Source organism: Schistocerca nitens, chromosome 7 (genome assembly GCF_023898315.1).
Source record: "Schistocerca nitens isolate TAMUIC-IGC-003100 chromosome 7, iqSchNite1.1, whole genome shotgun sequence".
NCBI lineage: Eukaryota > Metazoa > Arthropoda > Insecta > Orthoptera > Acrididae > Schistocerca > Schistocerca nitens.
The window spans coordinates 611,735,701-611,757,620 of NC_064620.1; the positions used below are offsets into that span (position 1 = coordinate 611,735,701).

Genomic DNA, 21,920 nt, shown 5'->3' on the forward strand with positions numbered 1-21,920 from the left:
CAAGCCAGTGCATGAAACTTTAACCCTTCAAAGGATGGACAAGTTTTACAGTTCCGAGGGAAAGTATCCTGTCACTTAACACGGAAAAAGTGTATTTTTAACCGGGAAAAATCCGGGAATTTTTTTGCCTTGTCCACGTATACACCCTGTTATAGCCTCTGGCGACATCTCCAGCTTTAGGAGACGAAATATGAGGCACAGACCATAGCCTAATGCCCATAAAAGAAAATTCTCCAGGCACCCAAACAAAGATTTTATTTATTGAGACACACTGCTGAACATCTCTTCCATTCAAATAGTGGATTTTTCAACCCAGCCTATTTGTATTTCGTTGTGAATTGGCCAGATCATATTATCTTTATGGGATATGAAGATAAAACTTAAATGGTGACAGTGGTATTGGTAGCTGCTGTTGTTTTTAAGGAGGGGCATTGTTTGAAGGGGACTTAGGCTGTGAGTGAAGATTGCCTTTAAGATTTTAAATATAAGAGACCAGAAGATTTGTGAAAAGACAGTCCACTCAGAAGAGATGTAAAAAATAGTTAAAGTGAAGTAGAGGAGAAAGTATTTAGAAGTCTAGAATTAGTGAACAGAATAATTTGGGAGATGAGAGATTTGGGAGAAAAAATGGCAGCAGTGTATAGTGTAAACTTGCTTTTATGTTCTCAGAATTAACATTTTTGAACTGTTGGACATTTTTTATAGCACTCTTCAAACGTCCTACTTCCCCTGTGGTAATTCACACCCTCTTTTCTGTTACCATAATTATAAATTTCCCACTGTTTTCACAAGCTTCAATATCTACATAGGTGTGACAATGGCACTTCACTACGTGATGGGGATGGATACTTCACTGGACCAATGGTGGTTCAGTGACTGCCAGGTAACAAAACCCTGTGAGATGAAAACGAACTTGTCATGCTAGTCAATCTACGGGAAGCAATGTGTCCAAACCCTTGTAGAGATGAGAACAGGAAGAATTTGGTGTGCAACTAGGGAGAACGACTAATGCCTGAATGATTGGCACAAAACACAACGTGATATGCTAGATGATGATCCATAGCGATGGAACACCAAGTAAGCACTGGCCCACTTGACCTACTGCTACCAACAGGTAAACAACTCCACCAGTGAGTCTGCCACTACTCTGTGTCATATGTGGCCTAGATGGCAGTTTTCTGCACTATACTGCTGCACTCCCCACGCCAGCTCATCTGCTTCCATCGTGGTCTCTGCTGGTGCGTGTAGTAAACCCTCATCCCCAGAAAAGGCCACATAAGGCTGAAAATTAACAGACAGATCCCTGGAGAATCGGACAGTGAACCAACCAACAAGGGAGGCAATGTCAACTCTGCTGGAAGGACACAGAGACTGTGGCAACTGGGAGTCCACCTGGGGCAGGGGAGGCTATGCCAACTCCCTTAGCGATTGGTAGGGAGGGGGTCGGTGGAGGAGGAGGAGAGTAGATCAAAATCTAGGGGCATAAGTGTAGGCTTCACTGGAGGCTGCTGCTGCAGATGATGGGAGGACGACGGAGGGCTTGGAGACGGCAGCAATGGGAAATGGGGAAGCATGCTGCTGCAAGAGGAGTGTTCACCTGGAACAGTGTTCTGATGCATCTACTGACCAGCAGACCACCGCGGTGATGTCCCAACAGGATACGGGTGGAGCTGATTTGCTTGGTAGATCAGCTGTTGCCTACCCAACATCGCCACGAACTACATTGTGGCACACCACTGGTGCTGGCCGAAGTACCAAGCCCATATGACAGCCCTGGAAGGTAAATGCAGCTGCCCACAGTGGTCTGTGGAGTGCAGCTCCGGATGCAGCAAATACAGGAGACCCCACGTCTGGTGTCATTGCAAACGTTGCTCCAGACTACGTCCGTTGACCAGCGTCAGCAAGAAAGCTCGACAATGCATTGTCACCGGAAGTGATGGGCACGGGCTATTTCATTTGGGTCTTAAACGTGCACATAAAGCACTGCACTTCAGTGGCAGAAGCTGGGAGGAATGGAGTGGTAGACACTTGCTGTGTAGCATTGTGAACGCAAAAGTCCTCACTCCCATGACATGAATTGCTGACCATTGTCGGATACCAGGTCCTGGAGGTTCCCTCAAAGGCAAAAATAACTGACAATGTGCTAACCATGGCAGTCGGCGACATTGAAGAGAGTTTAGCTACATACAGGAAATTGGACAATGCATTGACCACCAGCCATCAATGCTGCCCGAAAAGGAGCTGCTGAAATCAGTGTTCACTCCATCCCAAGCATGCTCCAGTACTGGCCAAGGAGAGAACTGGTGGAGCAGTGCAGCCTGGTTTTGTGCCCAAGCCTCGCTAGAATGCACCACATATTCAATGTCACAATCAATTGCCAGGCCAGTAGATGTGATGTCTTTAAGAGTGCTCTCATACGAGTCATACCCTAGTGCAACACATGCAACAGCTGGTGTATGTGAGGATACAATGCTGGAGGAATGGCAGCATGGCAGTGTGCTCCTCAGTGGCAAGAATGAGAACCACCTGGACATCATTGAGCCAGTCATGGAGGAGAAATTCACGCCACACTGGATATGCACCCGATGCAGTCCGGGAAAGTGACTGTGGTGGTAGTGACTTTGCTGTCTATAGAAAGTCCAACAGGGTTTGCTGCAAGGCATCATCCAACGTGAACACAAGAGCCTGCAGACCAAACTCAGTATCGGGCCTCACTGGTAGCCACAACATGTCACCCAGCAGCATTGGCATTGAGAAAGAGAGCCCCACTGCTGCAGCCAGTGGGCGGTACTGTCTGGCAGCTTGGAGCGATGGCCAAATATGTAAACCAACGGCTTGTGGTCGGCAATCAGGAGGAATGTCGCCCCATAACCTCCAAAATAACATCTAGCATCTCCTTTTCTGCATGTGAATAATTATGTTGCACAACAGAAAGCATCTTGGACGCATAACCAATGAGCTGTTAGATGATATCCGTATTCCAGTGGGACAGGACAGCACCAATGCCATACTGGAACATGTCACAGGCCAGGGTTAAAGGATTACCCAGTGTGAAAAAAGTGGGACAGAGACCTGAGCACAAACACTGTTTGAGAGAGTGGAAAGCCCATTGATAGTTTGCAGACGAGACAAACTTAATGCTCTTCTGGTGAAGCCAGTTAAGAGGCTGACAGATGTGCACAGCCAGGGGAATGACCTGAGCATAAGAAATCTCTGTCAAAATATAGTGGAGCTTCTTGAGGTTATTGTCCACTGTTTGGTTGACAGTGGCCTTATTGTGGCCGTCTTTGGGGACATGACCGTCTGTACTAAGCACATGATTAAAAAAAAAATGCACCTTTGGGGAGAAAAACTTCACTTCATCTTGCAGATAAGACCATTCTCCAGAGGTGCTGGAAAACTGTGTGAAGATTTAGTAAATGTTTCTCCCAAGTAGGGCCTGTGACCCAGATATCATGAAGATAACTGACACAACAGTGAATTGCCATAATCAACTTCTCCAAATACCTTTGGTAAATTCCAGGCAGGTGAGATTCCAAAAGGCAAACAGTTAAACTGGTGAGGCTGAAATAGGGTGTTGAGGACCAAAGAAGTCAAAGAAACCTTGTCCAGTAGCAACTGCAGGTAAGCATTGTCAGGGTGTCTATGGCCCGGGACAACCGGGAGGTCTTGGAAAAACACGGGAATTTTTTCATCCGGGAGAAAACCGGGAAAAACACGGGAATTTTATTGAATTCCGGGAATTTTTCATTGTTTTTGTTCTCAGTGAAATTTTTGTAATTGTGACTGGTGAGAACCAATACTCTAACAAAGGATATTACTGTATCCTGCTACTGCTGAATAATACTGCAGCAATAAAACATGAACGAAAGAAAAAACTAAAATAAAACTTAAATTGCAAAGGAAATGCGCCATGTACAGCAACTAAACACAGTGCGCATACAAGCGTCTGCCAACAGCAAAATGCGTCAAAGGCTTTAGGGAGACTATTCAATGCTTCGTAACAACAAATTGTTTCCGATGAACAGGACGTCACAGCTGTTAACATTACATTTGTTTTAGCAGTTACGAATGGGATCATGCACATGCGCAGTTGAGTAGTATCTTCTTCCGGTTCTGGCTACAGAAACGTGGCTGTTGGCTGTGTAAGCAGGCGAAGAGAAGGGGGGGGGGGGGGGGGCGGAGAACAACCTTTGTGCTACCGGGAAAAATTTTACTGGCGTGCCCAAGCAGCGAGATTCATGCATGCGCAGCAGCCCTGTATCTAGGAGCGAAGGGGGCAAATTCATATTCTTGAGGAAAAAACCTTGTTTCAAAAAGCGCCTAGCATCCAGCGCACGTTGGTCTATCGATTATTCGTACGACTTTGAAACGTGTCCCTGTCGGTTTTTGAACATTTTTGAACACATTCTAAGTTGATTTCTGAGTGAATCATAAGTTGATTTGTGAATGCGTGCATAGTGTACGTGATGTCTCTGCCAGTGGAATCCTCATCACATCTAGAAATAAACTTTCCTGCAGACAAAAGGGGCTATACGAGCTGAGCAGAGTATAGCCGAACGAAAGAAAGCCAACCACTGTCTGATTATGTGGTTGATTGGGTTTGCGAATGATGAGTGTTGTTATGATTACCAGTGAAATCCATAGATTCAGACTACCAGAGTGCGGATAAACAGGTAGCAGGAATAACAGGTAAGAAAGATTAAATATTATCTTCTCGGTGTATGCAGGAAAATGAAATTTTGACAGAAAATTTTTGGCCAGATCGCTATACTAGCAAGGGCCAGTTGTACAGTCTCTGGCCAGCAGCTGCTTTAAGGTCTATTGTGGAAGTAGCGCGGAAAACACGTTGTACGAACACATAACAATGCCTAACCGGAGAATAATCGCGGGATAACTAAACTGGTGATTCTGGAAGAGTTAGTGAAGTTAACCGGCGAATAAGCTTTGACATTGGCAGGAATAGATACAGAATTAGTGATGACAACACTGTTTGTTAGAACGAGGAAGGAGAAGAAACCGTGACATCACTTAAATTATGGAAGAATATGATGATTCCAAACTTATATAAAAATATCGCCCTAGTTCTTTTCGATCTCATGCTTGAGAAACTGGAGCGTATGAATGAACTATTTCCTAACATAAAGCTTTTTGCTTGTAGTAAGCGTAATAGGCATATGATATTGTTTCTTTGTGAATTATGTTCTGCCGTATTATAAAAATGACAATTTCTGCCAAAACAGTCTCCTTTATTTGGCGTGTGTTAAAATTGCTGCAATATTAGAAAGGCCTATTTTGTTTTATCTGACAGACAGTGACAAAATACAGGTAATCAGGTTGAGAAACCACACCAGTCTTGGGTCTATTTGTATTAACAGCTTTTTCAGTATTAGACAATGACATTTCGGTTTTTCATGTAACAAAACGTTTGACGAACTTTGATTAGGTAACAGATTCTTTCACAGAAACAAGTTGTTAGCTAATATGGAATAAAGAGTGCAAATTTTCTATAAAAAAAGGGGGGGGGGGGCAGGATGTCAAAGCGGCAGACTGAAACAGGAGAGGTACCATAGGACATTTTAATTTCCACTGTCCTGAATATAGTTTGATGGCATTGAGTACAAAATATTCACGTTTCAATTACACAGACTGAAATACAGTGACGTGAGATAGAAGAATGCTCTGTGAAGAGGTGTGGCGCTGCGCTTTGGCACACTTAAAATCGAATAACATGTCTTACAATTCCTCGGACACGTATGTTTTATGTATCAGACTCTTCAGAAAGATGTTCGCTACAAAATGAATATATTTTTGAAACAAACATGAGATAGCAAAGTACTGGTACCCAAGGAAATTTACATCCCGAAAACCACATTGAAAAGCTTAATAGCAGGGTGAGGCCTACTTCACTGGGAATCTGGGACTCATTTAAAAATCAGCTCTTTGATGACGAGCCATTTAGTATAATTTAGAGCCCAGAAAATCATACATTTATATCCTTATTAAAAAATTTACTAGCACATTTGTGTGATGATGTATCTTAAAATGTAATACGTGCATAAAAGAGCAACATTATATGTGAAATCATAGTTTCCCTTGCAGCGTATTGGCCTTAGAGACCAATATTGTATGTGAAAGCTTTGTTTTTCTGTAGCAACTTTATATAATTTAAACCATTAAATTTTCCTGTTCGTGTGTTCATGCTACTTAACAGTGATGTTGCTATTGGATTACTACACCACGTGTCCGAAGCTCTGAATATTCGCTGTCATCAGCTGGCGAGATCACGTGACATGAGCTATGACTGGCTTACAAATACGCATCGCAATCTCGATTTCAATGCTTCGGAAAGTAACAGGCGGTATTTGGTGGAAGTCAAATTTCTACTTTCATAATACGAAAATATGCAGCGTACATGTTACTGCACTTCAAACATCTTTCCAAAAGGTGTTTCTTCCCCTGAGTTTCATTTTCTAAAGCGCCGGTAATTCTGCGCTCGTGTATAAAACCATAACTATTCAAAGGATTGATAAGTTATACAGTGTCAAGAGAAAATATACTGTCAATTAACAGGGAATAACTGTTTCCACCCCCGGAGAAAGTGTATTTTTAACCGGGAGATCCAGGAGAAATCCGGGAATTTTTTTTCGTTGTCCACGTATACACCCTGATTGTGCAAGTCTGTATGGGAAAAATACTAGCTCCCAACAACTCTGCCTGCCACATAATAGGATACGAATCTGCAATATATTGTGCATTGGGTGTGCCTTGAAATTTTTTGCTCGGCCCAAAGTATTCTCAAACAGCGGTCTGTAGCATCGCAATAAGAGGTCAGAATTGTAAAAAGTAACAGATTGAGAAACCAGATGCACTTCTTCAAGATCTGTAAGCCAAAACAAAACTCATTGAGCCCAAAATATTTTGCGGCAATGGTAGATCGTCTACTAACAAGGTAAGTTGCTGTTCCATATTCTTATAACGTGCAGACCGAGCGAAGTGGCGCAGTGGTTAGACACTGGACTCGCATTCGGGAGGACGATGGTTCAATCCCGCGTCTGGCCATCCTGATTTAGGTTTTCCGTGATTTCCCTAAATCGCTCCAGGCAAATGCCGGGATGGTTCCTTTCAAAAGGGCACGGCCGACTTCCTTCCCCGTCCTTCCCTAATCCGACGAGACCGATGACCTCGCTGTCTGGTCTCCTTCCCCGAAACAACCAACCAACCAACCTAAACCTATAACGTGCAAAGATGGAGAATAGTCCTCACAAAGGAGTGCACTGTTTACTGAGAGACAACCTGATGGAGTGGATGCTGCATCTCTACCCCGTACTTATCTAAGTTAATGAGGCAAACAGTTGGTCGTGTGTACTTTAAATTCAACTGGCCACAGATCCACTACCAGTGTCAGCAAAATATAGCAGGGTGACACGTGTAAGATGTCGCATATAGGCCCAGAGTCCAGTGAAAACACCGGAGTGTCCGAGGACTGGTCACGGCCCATTGGCTGTCATGAACAGTGGCTTATCTGTTGGCATACACATTTGGCCTCCACATTGTGGCAGTCTCAGTGAATGTGCAACAAATGAAAATCGAGGCAGGACCATTGGCTCGCCGAATAAGTGGAAGGATAATGACGCCAGGAACCTGAAAAATGCTGCTTGAGGGAATTAAAACACTGCAGACGGCACAAACCCACCGAGCTTGGCATGGGTGAAAACTTGCAGAAATGCAATACCAGTGTACCAGAATCATCACCAGTGGCAGTATAAAGTGACTCGGTGAAAGTTGAAGCCGCCTGGGATATCCCGCAGGGTGCTGGTCTGGCTGCCTGCCCACTAAATCATGACACCTACCAATTATCAGAAACCCTTAAGGTCATGTGATTCCGCAGTGTAGGCAACATCGGCTTACGAAGAGCTAGATAAGGTCTGTGTCCTAGCCTCAACCTCGTGATCAGGAGCTAACCTGACATACATTCCAAATTAGTGAGTGTGCATAAGAGGTAGCACATTTGGGGTTCTCAAAACGACACTTCAGAATACTATGCTTGCAAGAGGCATGCTGCAGATCAGTGGTCCAGGTGACGTACAACTGCCCATGGCACTTGTGGTGCTGCTTAAACTGTAACGGTGGCACCATGATATAGGTTTGATGGCTGTAAGATTGCATAAACAACTGACACAAGTCATCAAAGGAAAGTTTCTTGGATTCAGTGGAGGGTACCAAATTTGGGAGTTTCATTTAAACCTCTGCTGCCGCAAAACAACAAGGCCCCCTTATCAGCTGGATCCATGATATGCCTTATTTGGCAGTGCAGCAAGAACCACTGCAGGTAATTCCCCAACCTTTACGTCAACTCATTGAAACTGGCAAATGGTGTTGGGGATGGCAGAAGTGGCACTGAAAATGAAACAGTAGGTGTGTGAACCCCCACTAGTGAAGCAAGGATGCGAACCGTGTCCTCCTTCTGAGTATCAGTGCTTGCATATGCTGCTGCAGCTGCAGCTGTTGCTGTTCCTTCTTTATGTGCAACTGTCCAGCATTGCAGAAATGCTGGGTCCATGGTTGGCCAAAGTGAACAGTAGCAAAAGAGCAAAGAAAATAAAGGGGTATCACACGTGAAAAAATACTCTTCATCGCCACTGTAGTATCTGCACAGACATGGCAATGCTGCTTCACTACACAGTCTGCATAGATACTTCACTGACCAGCAGTGGCCTGATGATTGCTGGGAAACAAAACCCTGTGAGACGGTAGAAGAACAAACTACAGAAGTTGATCTGCGGGAAGCAGAGTGTCTGAACACACACAGAGATGAGCAAAAGAACAACTCAAAGTGCAGCTGGTGAGGATGACTTAATGGCAAAGCATTTGGCACAGTACACCGCACGATACGGTAGGCGAAGGTCAGTGTCTGTCAAACCCCTAAAGTAAGCACTGGCCTGCCTGGTCTACCATCGCCCACAGATGATCACCTCTGCCAGTGGATCTGCCCGTACTGTGTGTTGTTTGCACCCTTCATGGCAGGTTTCTGCACTATCCCACTGCGCTACCCCCTTCAGCTTATCTGCCTCCATCGTGATTTCTGCTGGCAGGGATACTAAATAAACAGTAGAAGTCTTTAAGTCTCTTTTAGTTCTGCTAAATAACAATAACTGTAAATGTTGCATTGTTCATAGTTAACATCATTGGAATAAATGTTGAATGGATGGTTAGTTTTGAACTGTCACAAATATGCAACATGTTGTGACAAATGTATGAACTGTATGGGAGTTGCTAGCATACTATTTTGTAAAAGAAATGCAATAACTTCGATTTGCAGGGAGCCGAAACAAATTGTGAAAGCCTGTTAATCTCCAATTCCCACCCCGAAATCTATAGCAACTTAAATGTGGTGCTTAGGTCAATACCTGACAGCACAGCTTAAATAACTGCAACTGAAACATATTTCCGAGATGTTGGTTGGGCTGGGACCTGACAGCACACTTAAATTTTAACCAAAGAATTCCTCTGCATCATATTCTAGAAAAGTATATATCATTATGCTGCCAGGAATCTACATACACGTAACATTGATGTTATGATGTTAATGGGACACAGTTATCTTGTTAGGGCTACCATGCAAAGTAATCATTCATCACCACCCATTGCCAACTGTTGTCCTGTTGTTTAAATAAAAATTCGCTTGCAATGTAGCAAGTTTCGTGATTTGAAGTTCGGGATAATCATTCTTCTGGAAAACCTGGATATCAGTTACTGATGTTTAAAAACTGTGGTTACACTACTGCTTATGGCTGGTATATAGCTCACCTGAGAGGAAAGTAAGTTGTCATTGTGATATACTGTTCCCACACCACCCCCACCACCCCTCACCCACCATATATACTTTTGAACTAACAAACCAGATAGAAAAGGGTCACTAGAAGAAATTGGAACAAACTATAATTCTGGATTTTTGGTAAAAAGTGTGGATTACTAATGTGCTTATGAAATTTTAAACTTATGTAAGAGCAGGGTTTTCATATTAATAGTCAGGACAATTAATATTAATGAAGTGTTTTAAAATTATATTCTTAAAAAGTAATTTCCTATCATTTACTTTTCTTGTAATTTGCACCATTTTTTAAGATTGCAATAGATTCAGTTTTTGTTCCACAGACCCAAAAATGAGACTATTCTTGTGGGTGTGGATCATGTCAGCAAGTATAGCTTATGTTTACAATTGAATGTAGTACATACTACTTTGATCATTTGTCAGGAGATTGTCAAAATAGGTAAATACATTATAATAAACTGGAGCTGCTAATATTTACAGAATTAATACACTGTCAGAATGAAACATAATTATGCACTTTTAATAAATTTATCAAACAGAAAATACTCAATCTTGACTGTTGTGACCAAGTGCTGTCAAAACTGAAATCTAACAGACATTTTTACTTAAGCTGGTCTAATGGTCCCTGGTAAGATATTCATCTGTAGAGTGGGAGGAGTTGCAAATCAAAATGTCTTTCAAACTCTGTTTAAGCTCTGATACACAGTTTTTAATGGTTGCTGGCAGTTTATTGAAAATGAAAATTCGTGTTCCTGAATATTGGACCCCCTTTTGAACCAAAGAAAGTGATTTTAGGTCTTAGTGTAGATTGTTCTTATTCTTAGTATTGGTACTATGTATTGAGCTATTGGTTGGAAATGGGGACGTACTACTTGCAACAAATTTCATTAAGTAATAAATATACCGAGAAACAGTGGTTAGAATCCACAGTTCCCAGAACAGTTATTTACGTGATGTTCTTGAATTTATACCACAAATGAGTCTTATTACATGCTTTTGCACGCCAGAAACTTTTGCTCAGTTTGAAAAGTTACCCCAGGGTATGATCCCATACAACATAGTAGAATGAAAGTAAGCAAAGTACGCAAGGGTTCCCCCCCCCCCTCCCCCCGCCCCCTACAGCTGACATTCTCACTGCAAATACAGACTTGTTTAGGAGCTTCAGCAATTCTGTGGTATGGCCTTCCCAACTGAATTTATTATCAAGTTGTAATCTCAGAAATTTAACACTGTCAACAGTTTTGATCTGCATGTCTTCATGTTATACACATGCTTGAAGAAAATGTCTTACAGGTTGTGAACTGCATCTAGTATTCTTTTCAAAGTTTAATGACAGTGAATTAGCTTCAAACCATTTATTACTGTCAGTGGGAATTTGATTAGCATCCATTTATAAATCTGTACTCGACTTCCTATTTATTTCAGTGTTTGTATAGATAAGACTTGAACCATTTTACAGTACTTCCCGTGACATAATAATACTCTTATGTAAATAAGAGAATGCCATGATTCACCCAGTCAAAGGCTTTTGACAGGTCACAGAAAATACCAGTAGCCTCTAATTAGTTACCTAATGAATTAAGTACGTTCTCACTGTGCTTGTAAATATCCTTCTCTTTGTTGGAACCCCTAAGGAAGCTAAACTGTGACTTAGACAACATGTAGGGTGTTTTGAAAAGGACTTTACAACTTTGGAAATTTATATAAATTAATTCACAATACCTACAGGGGGGATTGTAGGGTCAATTTGTAGGGAAATACATCAGTTTTGTCTCGCATATTTCGCTAGTGCAAAATCGCACTGTAAGGAGCGCTATCTGCAGTTGTGTTAAAGATGGTGGTCTCACTGGACCGGAGCGTGCTAGCTGAGTGTTTTGGTTTGAAGAATCGAAGTCGGCAACAACAGTTCAGTGTAATTTCCATACCAAGAACGCTAAATATCCTCCTAGTAGGCCTACAATTTATGAATGGTATAAGTTTTTTGTATAAACAGTGTGCTCAGTAAGACATGGCAAATAATCAGGCCAGCCAAGCACATGCATGGTCCCCACATTCCCCAGACCTGACACCACTTGATTTTTTTATGAGGATTCTCAAGGATATCGCGTTTGTACCTCCTGTGCCAGCTTCTCTACCTGAACTTAGTGCAAGAATATATGCCGCCACCAAGCAAGTTAATCTGCAATGCTACAGCGAGTTTGGGAAGAAATTGACATCCAACGGTATATGTGCAGGATAACCAACAGAAGCCACATACAGTATCTTTAGTTTAAGGTAAGGAAACTTGGTGTGTTTCCCAACAAAATAACACTAAACCCTGCTCTATATCTTCTTTCAATATATTTGTATAAATTTTTAAAATTGTAAAGTTCTGTTTGAAACACCCTGAATTATTTGCAGTCAGATGCGTAAGAAGACACTTAGGCACAGCCTTTTCAAATATTTTTGGAAAAATGACGAAAGTGAAATTGGTTGGTAGTTTCACAGTACGTTATTATTCCCCTTCTAGTAAAGAGGCTTAACTTCAGTATATTTTAGCCAATCTGGAAATCTGCTGATCAAGAGATTGATTACACAAGTAACTAAACTAGTCCCTTGAAGTCTTAAAACAGGGGTTCACTGTATCTAATTTTGATTGTTAGCTGTGTGGTTGTCTATCTTTAAGTTGCTACATATGCATTTCTTGTGCATGTTGCACCTGTTCATCTTGTAAAATCATTTCAGTTCATCCATTGTGGATGATGAGCTGCAACTGTGTCACTGATTTGCAGCATTTCTGAAGAATGTGGTGGTGTATTTGAAAGTAATTGGCATCTTACACACTTAAACAGGTGTAAGATTGGCCACAACTAACCTGTTGAAAAATTGTAGATCACTAATCTCAAACAATTGCAGAATTGTTCAGGAAATTGTTTTTCAGTGATGATGCTGTTGCTGTACCAGATAATATTCATAAGCATTGGAAGTTGTTTATATACACAAACTGTAACTGCATGAATAATCTGTCACCAATACATGAAAAGTTTTAAATGTGGTATAATTTGATTTTCCCAGTATCTAAAAGTCAGAAATATGGGTTTTCTGTAAGTTCAGTGACTAACGCATGTCACCAAGAATAAGTATTTGAACAAATTTTTCATTGGGAAGGAATTTGTTAATGTATTAGCAGTCCATATATTTCAGGAATTTTCTCTGGTGTAAATTGGAAAACAGCTATGAAAAAAGTGCATTGACATTTGAATACCTTTAAATAGTGTACTTAATTTGATTAGTAAAAGCTTGTGTGTGTGTAGTCAGTATTTAAATTTCATCTTGAAATGTCACTTTCCATCTTCTCTATTAGCCTATCTTGTTACAGACAAAATCTGAAATCATACTTATTTTCTTTTGGGTGAACTTCTTGAGTGACTGTGTAAACTTAATGTTTGGATATTTTTACTTATCTGTGTTTTGCATGATTTACACAACTTATAAATAAATAATAGATAAGCTGCTACACTCTCCATTTTCAGTACATGAACCTGAATTAATCTTTTCACTTTGTGATATGTGCATAGAGCTTAGAATTTTTTCTTTACTTGCAGCTGTCACAGTCTTTGTTACCAGCCATTGTTGAACTAGCAGAAGATTCTAAGTGGAGAGTGAGACTGGCTATTATAGAATATATGCCTTTACTGGCTGGCCAACTAGGAGTGGAATTTTTTGATGAGAAACTGAATGCCTTATGCATGACCTGGCTTGTTGATCATGGTGAGTTTACACACAGTTTTCAGTAATTTCTTTGTTGACATACTTTGTGACAGGCAGTAGGTGTTTGCATTTTAGTTGCACCACAATAATATGAATTCAAGACTTCTGGTCTTGTGTGAAGTTCTGTTTTTATTCTTCCGTTTAGTGGTGCAATGTAATGCCCCCCTTCTGCTTTTTGCACACTATTCTCTTTGGTTTATTTTTATTATGCCAATTTTAATCCTATTGGATAATTTTTTCTTCACATAGTTTCCTTTCTTTTGACATTTGTGCATTTTGGTTACTATGCTATTATTGTCACACTTGTTCCCTGTTATCTTTGTTTTTATCAAAGCGAATGATTGTGTCCTTCCTTTTCAGTTCATATAGATAGAAATCTATTAGTGATAAACATCCTTCTCCTTCAGGAACAGAAACTATTTACAACTGATTTTTTTGCCACTGCATTTACAAGGTAGGTTACAGTGATGTAGTACCGAAAAATCTAGAATGGAAGTAACTAATCAGCTGCACTCTGATCTTTGGATTGAACCAGTCTTCTTCACAAGTCTAGAGCGAGCTGAACCTGTTTCATTTATTAGAACTAGTGTGTCTACCTTCAGTGTGTTCTTCTGTGTACATTCTGTACCATTTCAGCTGTCCAAGCTTATTTTGAGGACTAACATGAGATTTTTATATGGATTGTCCCTTGAACAAGTGCAAACTCCACTCCTTCTAATCTTACCTACAACATTTGTGAGGAATCACATAGTAACAAATTAATTAATGACACAGTATGGTTGACTTCAGAATGCAACCTACTTTCTTACAGTAAACCTGCTGGATTTCGACTCTATGATAGTGCCAACCAGACAGAAAGAGTGATATGCTATAGCTATTTTATCCATATTGCTTTAGATTAGAGTTACCTAAGAGGTTTATTCAAATGAAACCTGGTCAGTGCATCTACCTTTGCCTTACACATAAGGTGGCTCAACATTACTGTGGGTATGATAGTGCCATCTATTCATAGAGACTGCGGACCATTTGATGGTGCCGAGTGCCAGTGTGGTTTCACACTGAAAAGTAGGTGGTCACACAAGTTATCACTCACTACCGAACATGCAGGTGAGTAGTGATTCGATATTTGGCAGCAGATGGAGTTGGAGGCTGTGAAATGTATCAATGGATGAAGGCTGTGTACCGCGAGTACAATCTGAGTCGTTCAAGTGTTGTGGAATGGTGCAAACGATTCCTTGAGGGGCACGAGTCACTGGAAGGCGATGCTCATCTTGGACAAGCTCGTTGTGTCATCACACTGGAAATGGTTGCGGAACTGAATGCTTTAGTCTTAGACAACCGCGGAAGAAAATTATATGAGCCATCAAGTTGAAATGCCAAGGCATGTTGTCAAGTGGCGTTACCCTCCTGCATGATAATGCCTGCCCACACACAACTAATGTAGTGAAGACAACATTGCAGCAGTTTCTGTGGGAAACACTGGAACATCCACTGTACAGTCCCGACCTTTCACTGTGTGACTTTCATGTGTTTGGACCACTAAAACAAGGTATTCGCAGACATTGATTTGCAACAGACAACAAAGTGTGTGTCTGGGTCCTAGCCTGGATCTGACTGCAGCCTACTAACTTCTTCAAGGATGGAATCGACTGGTTAGTGTCACAATACGATAAGTGTGCCAACAGTTTTGTCGACTACTTTTGAGTATGTGTACCGTATATAGCTACATTTTTGAGTTAATAAAATCATTATCGTTACTTTCACTAGTGACCGGGTTTCATTTGAATACCCCTTATATATCTTATATTCAACCTACCACATTTGCATCTTCCCAGAGAGAATCTTGTCATTTTATTAAACGTACATACCTTAACCCTCCCTCCATGCCTGGCCCTGCCCATCTCCGCATTGTTAATTATCTTTGAATGTGCTGAACTATGAAGTATTTTAATGCAATGGTAAGGTCAGGCTTTGAGTTGTCAATGATGTTTGCACAAATTTTCACTAGGTAATGCACTGCCCGGATTACATTGCCACACCATTTCAACTACTCATAAATGTTCGTCATAGCATATACTTCTTTAAACAGTGAGAGAAATTTCACAGGATACTAACTCATCTTCCAGCTGTGTTCAAGTGCTGGTAATAACCTACTGAGTGCTGTGTTGCCAGTTGGCTCACACCGTTTGGATTATTGTGTGTTACACTGATACAGTAAAAAAAAAAAAGAATACAGCAGTTTGGCTTGGGCATATATTCTTGTTGCAATCCTTATATTAGAAAACAGATATATTTACATGATCATATTCAACTTATCCACCATTATCACTCACATAATGAGATGTGATCATTTTAGAAGGTGGAACCTCTGACCTTTGTTTTACAATATGTATTTAGATGATGATCAGACTATCCAAAGTCTAGAAGTCGCTGAAACATGTGGCAATGGAAGTCTTTGTTGGATTATACAGGGTGTTCAGAAATTCCCTTTACAAACTTCTAGGTCTTGTAGTGGGGGAGTGGGTGCATATTATTTTGAATAGGAACCCACATCTGGAAAATTCATCCAATGAAACTAGAGATTGTCGAAGTTACAGGCGCCAGCACCTGTGGATGTGTATATATACAGCGTGGTTCCGTGCTGATGATACAGACGTTGAAGGGTGGTGGAGGTAGGTGTCCCAGGTTCACAAATGAATTAGTTGAAAGTTGCAAGCGAACATCATTCTGTTACCTCAGACAGTGGAATATGTGTACCAGTACTGTTGTTCCTAAGAATGTGGGGCATGCAACCTTCAGAGTTGGTAGTTTGGACGAAGACAAGAAAAAATGTCTAGTAAATGTGGGGTCTAAGATGCATACCTTAAGAGCTGTGAGCACTTGTTAAATAGAGGAAATGTGTTTCTTACTGGCAAAGGTGAACAAGTGCTCAAAGCTTCCTCAGATATTCATTTTAGAACCCATGTTTACTTGACATTTTTTCTTGTTTTTACAAAAATACCACCTCTGAATGTTGTCTACTCTACAGTTTTAGCAACAATAGTACCAGAACATATATTTCACCATCAGTGATATCAGAACAGTTTACACTTTTACCTTTCTATCATTTGTTTCTGTTAGAGAGACTATTACCTCAGACTGATATGTTTATCCTTCTCCATTGCCCTTGAAAGTTCGTAAAAATGTCATGGAATCTCTTGCCTTTGGATAACAGGGTCCCGGGTTCGATTCATGGCCGGGTTGGGGATTTTTCTCTGCCCAGGAACTGGGTGTTTGTGTTGTCCTCATCATTTCATCAGCATCATCATTCATGTCCATGGATACTTTGGATTATTTAGAAATTGGACTGTGTAAAAATTGGGACTTTGTACGGACACTGATGACAGTGCCCCACAAACCAATCATCACCAACGGAATCATTTTGTATATACATACATTTAAAGGTGCCAGTAGTGTTATACTTCAGTGCTCTGTAAGGTCGTTGGATGATGTTTCTGGTCATGGGTTCCTATTCAAAATATTATGTACTTACTCCCCTCTACTACAAGTTCTATAAGTTCGTAATGGGAATGTCCAAGCACTGTGTATAGAAAAAAAGGTCAGAAAATACTGCTAGATATGTTGAAGATAGGTGATGTGTTACTGGGTTTGGAGGGAGGGACAAGGATTTAAACTTTGTGATTAAGCTTATAAACTGCCAGTCAATGGATAAAATCAGATCATGGAGAGTAACAACAAATGCATTAATCATTGATTAATGACTTTTCAATTTTGTCATTGGAACAGACTGTTTGCTTTGGCAAAGGAGCAGTAAATTTTCAAGCTTGACAGATCTACTTCTCAAAAGTAACAGGAGGATTAGTTTAGTACTTCTAGAAATTGGAAAGAAATTTATTTATGTGATTGTGTAAGGCAGTACATGTAATATCAGTGAGGTATAAGATGTTTTTATCATGTGATTCAGGTAAATCATATTTGTGTTACGAAAGTAATGAGGGAAGCATTTCCTAGAAGATTAGCTAGACAAACACATAAATGAATTGCAATATGTTAAGATAGGGAAATAGCAAGTGCAAAGAAATTGTGGTTTAGGAAATAAAAATGAGGCAGATAACAACAATTGGATTTAAAGTAAAAAGTGTCCAAGTGGGTGTTATGAACAAAACACATGTTGCACAACATGTTCCCATTCTTACTTCAGAGGAGTAATTCCAGTAGATGAAAGGGGACTGCTGCTTTTATCTCCATCGACGTACAGTTAGTGCTATTGGCACGAGACATCAGCAGTAGAGATTCTGGGTTTGTTAATTCTTACCAACAGCTCATTATATGTCGTGTGAATGTAAAATACTGAGTAGTAGTTGCACGTCAGTTGGTCGAAATACAGTAATTTTGGAGATTGGGATGATTCCTGAATGTGTGGTATATTTTCTGTAGCATTTATTGTAGAATACAAATTTTAAGTTCATTTAGTATTTCATGTTAACTACATGGTTTTCTATTCTTTGCAAGTATTTAGATCTTACTGAGTATTTATTATGAGAGTATATACTAGTGAAGTCTTTCTGTGTCTGGGGTCCGCAGCTCGTTGTCGCGGGGTAGCGTTCTAGCTTCCCACGCCCGGGTTCCCGGGTTTGATTCCCGGCGAGGTCAGAGATTTTCTCTGCCTCGTGATAATTGGGTGTTGTGTGCTGTCCTTAGGTTAGTTAGATTTAAGTAGTTCTATGTTCTAGGGGACTGATGACCATAGATGTTAAGTCCCATAGTGCTCAGAGCCATTTGAACCATTTTTTTCTGTGTCTGAGAAATTGATTCTAAAGCAATTTAGTTATTCTCTTTTGTTTATTTATCTGTTTTGTGTGGTTTGTTGCAGTTTATGCAATAAGAGAAGCAGCCACTTTGAATTTAAAGAAACTTGTGGAAAGATTTGGCCCAGAATGGGCACAAAACACAGTCATTCCAAAGGTTGTAGCCATGTCACGAGACCAGAATTATTTACACCGTATGACTTGCTTGTTCTGTGTAAATGTAAGTATTAAATATACGTTATGTGTCTAATGTTCCCAGTTTACAGTGCTTAAACCATTTTTTAAATTCTGGTTATAGGTTTTGGCTGAAGCATGTGGTGGGGAGATCACAGCAAAATTAATGTTGCCAACTGTATTAGCAATGGCAAATGATAATGTTGCAAATGTAAGATTTAATGTTGCAAAAACTTTGCAGAAGATAAGCCCAGTATTGGATCCAAGGTTTGTATTAATTTTTGTCATTGTGCTACAATTCTCCAGGTAAATGTTTCGTGTGCATATGTCACCAAACATATACCGTATTTACTCGAATCTAAGCACCTGAAAAATGAGACTCTAAATAACGGAAAAAAAAATTCCCGAATCTAAGCCGCACCTGAAATTTGAGACTCGAAATTCAAGGGGGGAGAGAAGTTTTAGGCCGCACCTCCAAATCGAAACAAAGTTGGTCCGTTGTAATATGAGACACAATTTAGGTTGAATGAATGATGATACAGCCACAGTAGTTTGGTTCAAGTCATAAGCTTAGAAGTTAAGCTTTACCATGTAGCCATTGCTATGCGTCAGGCGCTCCGTCCGTATTTATACGGGTACCCTTCCTTTTTCACGTGCTTCGTCTGGTTTGAATCGATTGCTTATTTTGCTTTGATCTGATAAGTGCCGTTTTCTTTGTTATAGGTGTTTACGCCACTCTAAGCTGAAAATGCATTACTGTACTGTGTCATGCATTGTTTGTCGCATTCTGATAGTGCATGTTTACAGCCTGTTGCCGCTCGCGGCACGGCTTGCTTTTGTGCACGCTACCGCCGCTTACAATTAAAAGAAAGAGAGGAATCGTCTCATTTAGCGAAACAATGGCAAGAGACTGCTATTTGTTGTTACTTACACTGCTGCTTTCTTTGATAATGATCAACAAGAACCAAATAATAGACTGCGTATGATAGAACATGTTCTGAACGAGAGGTAGGCGGTGGTAACAATATAGAGACCGAGAAACTTAAAGTGAAGCCATGGGTAGTACACAGTGGGGGGGGGGGGGGGGGGGGGTAATTGGAGAGGTGCTGCAGCGTCTGGGACATAGTAAATGCATCTACCAAGAGCAAAATTTGACTGGTGGTATGAGTAGTGCACATAGATTGGGGGAGGGAGGGTTGGTAATTCTAGATGTGGTGCAGGGTTCAGGACATTGTGAATGCATCTACTGAGCATAGAACAAAATTCGACTGGTGGAAATGGTGGCAGCACAGGCACTAGTTAAGTTGAGACTTAAAATTGGCCCAACAGCACATCTTTTAGGCTTCTAATTCTAACTTGAACATTTCAGAGACACTGGTGGTTTTGGTGAGGATTCTGTTTCTATGTGTATGGAAGTAGCACTCTGTCCAACAGTATAATAAACATTACCATTGATCACAGTTTCAGTACTGATTAAAAAGTGTTGCAGTGGATGCTGCATGGCATATTGTTAACATAAATGCCTGTTTGACAGCTCATGCCAAAGGAATCTCTTCTCCAGCAACAGCTTCTCTTATTAGTTTGTTGCTCTTGCATTGTATCCCTCAATCTTCCTTGCCATGATATCAGCTAATCCTGATTCTTGAGATGTTATATTGTCCATTTGCTTTTCCCCGTTCAACTAACCACATTTCTCTCTGATCTTCGCTTTGTGTTTGTATGTATGTTACTGTAATCTGCACTGTTTTCTCAGTTATCTACCTGGAAGTCCTATCTGTATATTCCTGGATACAGCATGCTGCTATTTCCTTGGAATCTTTACCTCTCACTAGTGCTTGTTGCTCCCTAATAACGTACCTCAACTAACGCCTGACAATGCTTCATCTCAAGACAAATGCTGTGTTCTGAAGAAAGTAAGTTTGAAATTTGAGGTAAAATATTAAAAACCAGAAGTTAGGATTATAGGACTGAGTAATGTGCTGTTGTGTCAATTTTAAATCTCAGCCCGACTTCCCGTTTATCCACCACTCCTACCCTTCAGATTTTGTGTGTGTAGACCTAAGTACATACCATATTTACATGCCTACCTACCAGTCCTTGGTATGAACAGTGAATGGTCCTTAGTCATAGTATTGTGTGTATTCCACCCAGAGCTTTCTGTGAAGGAACACGTAGCTGAAAATGACAAACTACACTGAAAAATTACAGTAATTTTTTCTTTATTAAGTTGTCTATTTTTGTATGGTATAAAAACTGTTCTATGTTCCATCAAATTTTTCTGAGAGAACCATTTTAGTAGTAGTAGTAGTAGTAGTAGTAGTACTAGTACAGGGTGTATACGACCCGGGCCAATCGGAAGATCTGGGAAAAACCAGGGAATTTTTCATTGTTTTAGTTTTCTGTTAAATTTTTGTAATGTTCACTGGTAAGAACCGATACTCTAACAAAGGATATTACTGTATCCCGCTACTGCAGAGTAACACGTCAATAATAAAACCTAAAAGAGAGAAAAAAACGAAAATAACTTAAATTTCAAAGGAAATGCGCCATATACGACGACGACACGCAGTGCTCATGCAAGCGTGTGCCAACAGCAAAATGTGTCAAAGGCTTTAGGAAGATTGTGCAATAAAAAAAAGCACTCCGTCTTCAGGCCACAAGTGGCCCACCGGGACCATCTGACCGCCGTGTCATCCTCAGATGAGGATGCGGATAGGAGGGGCGTGTGGTCAGCACACCGCTCTCCCGGTCGTTATGATGGTTTTCTTTGACCGGAGCTGCTACTATTCGGTCGAGTAGCTCCTCAATTGGCATCACGAGGCTGAGTGCACCCCGAAAAATGGCAACAACGCATGGCGGCTGGATGGTCACCCATCCAAGTGCCGGCCACGCCCTACAGCACTTAACTTCGGTTATCTCACGGGAACCGGTGTACCCTCTGCGGCAAGGCCGTTGCCAAGACTGTGCAATGCTCCATAACAACAAATTGTCTCCGATGAGCGTGAAGTCACAACTGTTTACATTAAATTCGTTTTAGCAGGTTTGAGCGGGCTGATGCGCATGCGCAGTTGTCGCGTTTGAGTAGTAGATTCCCTTGGTTCTGGCTACAAGAATGTGGCTGTTTGCTGTGCAAGCAGTCGCAGCAAGCAACTAGATGCTGCTGGGATAAGGGGGCGCCAAATACATATTCTTGAGGGGGGGGGGGGGTACTTTCTTTCACAAAGCACTTAGCATCCAGGACACGTTGGTCTATCGATTATTCATATGATTTTGAAATGCATTCCTGTTGGGTTTTTGAACATTTTTGAAAACATTTCAAGTTGATTTCTGAATGAATCATAAGTTAATTTTTG

General features: G+C 40.8%; 1 protein-coding gene across 1 annotated transcript in view; it reads left to right on the forward strand.

The window, feature by feature from the left end:
* The window catches only part of LOC126195172 (serine/threonine-protein phosphatase 2A 65 kDa regulatory subunit A alpha isoform), a 111,358-nt gene that overhangs the window by 70,838 nt on the left and 18,600 nt on the right, over positions 1-21,920 (forward strand). Inside the window, exons 8-10 of the mRNA XM_049933684.1 lie at positions 13,420-13,585; positions 18,459-18,613; positions 18,692-18,834. Coding sequence (XP_049789641.1) covers positions 13,420-13,585; positions 18,459-18,613; positions 18,692-18,834 — 464 coding nt within the window. The remainder of the gene's footprint in view (positions 1-13,419; positions 13,586-18,458; positions 18,614-18,691; positions 18,835-21,920) is intronic.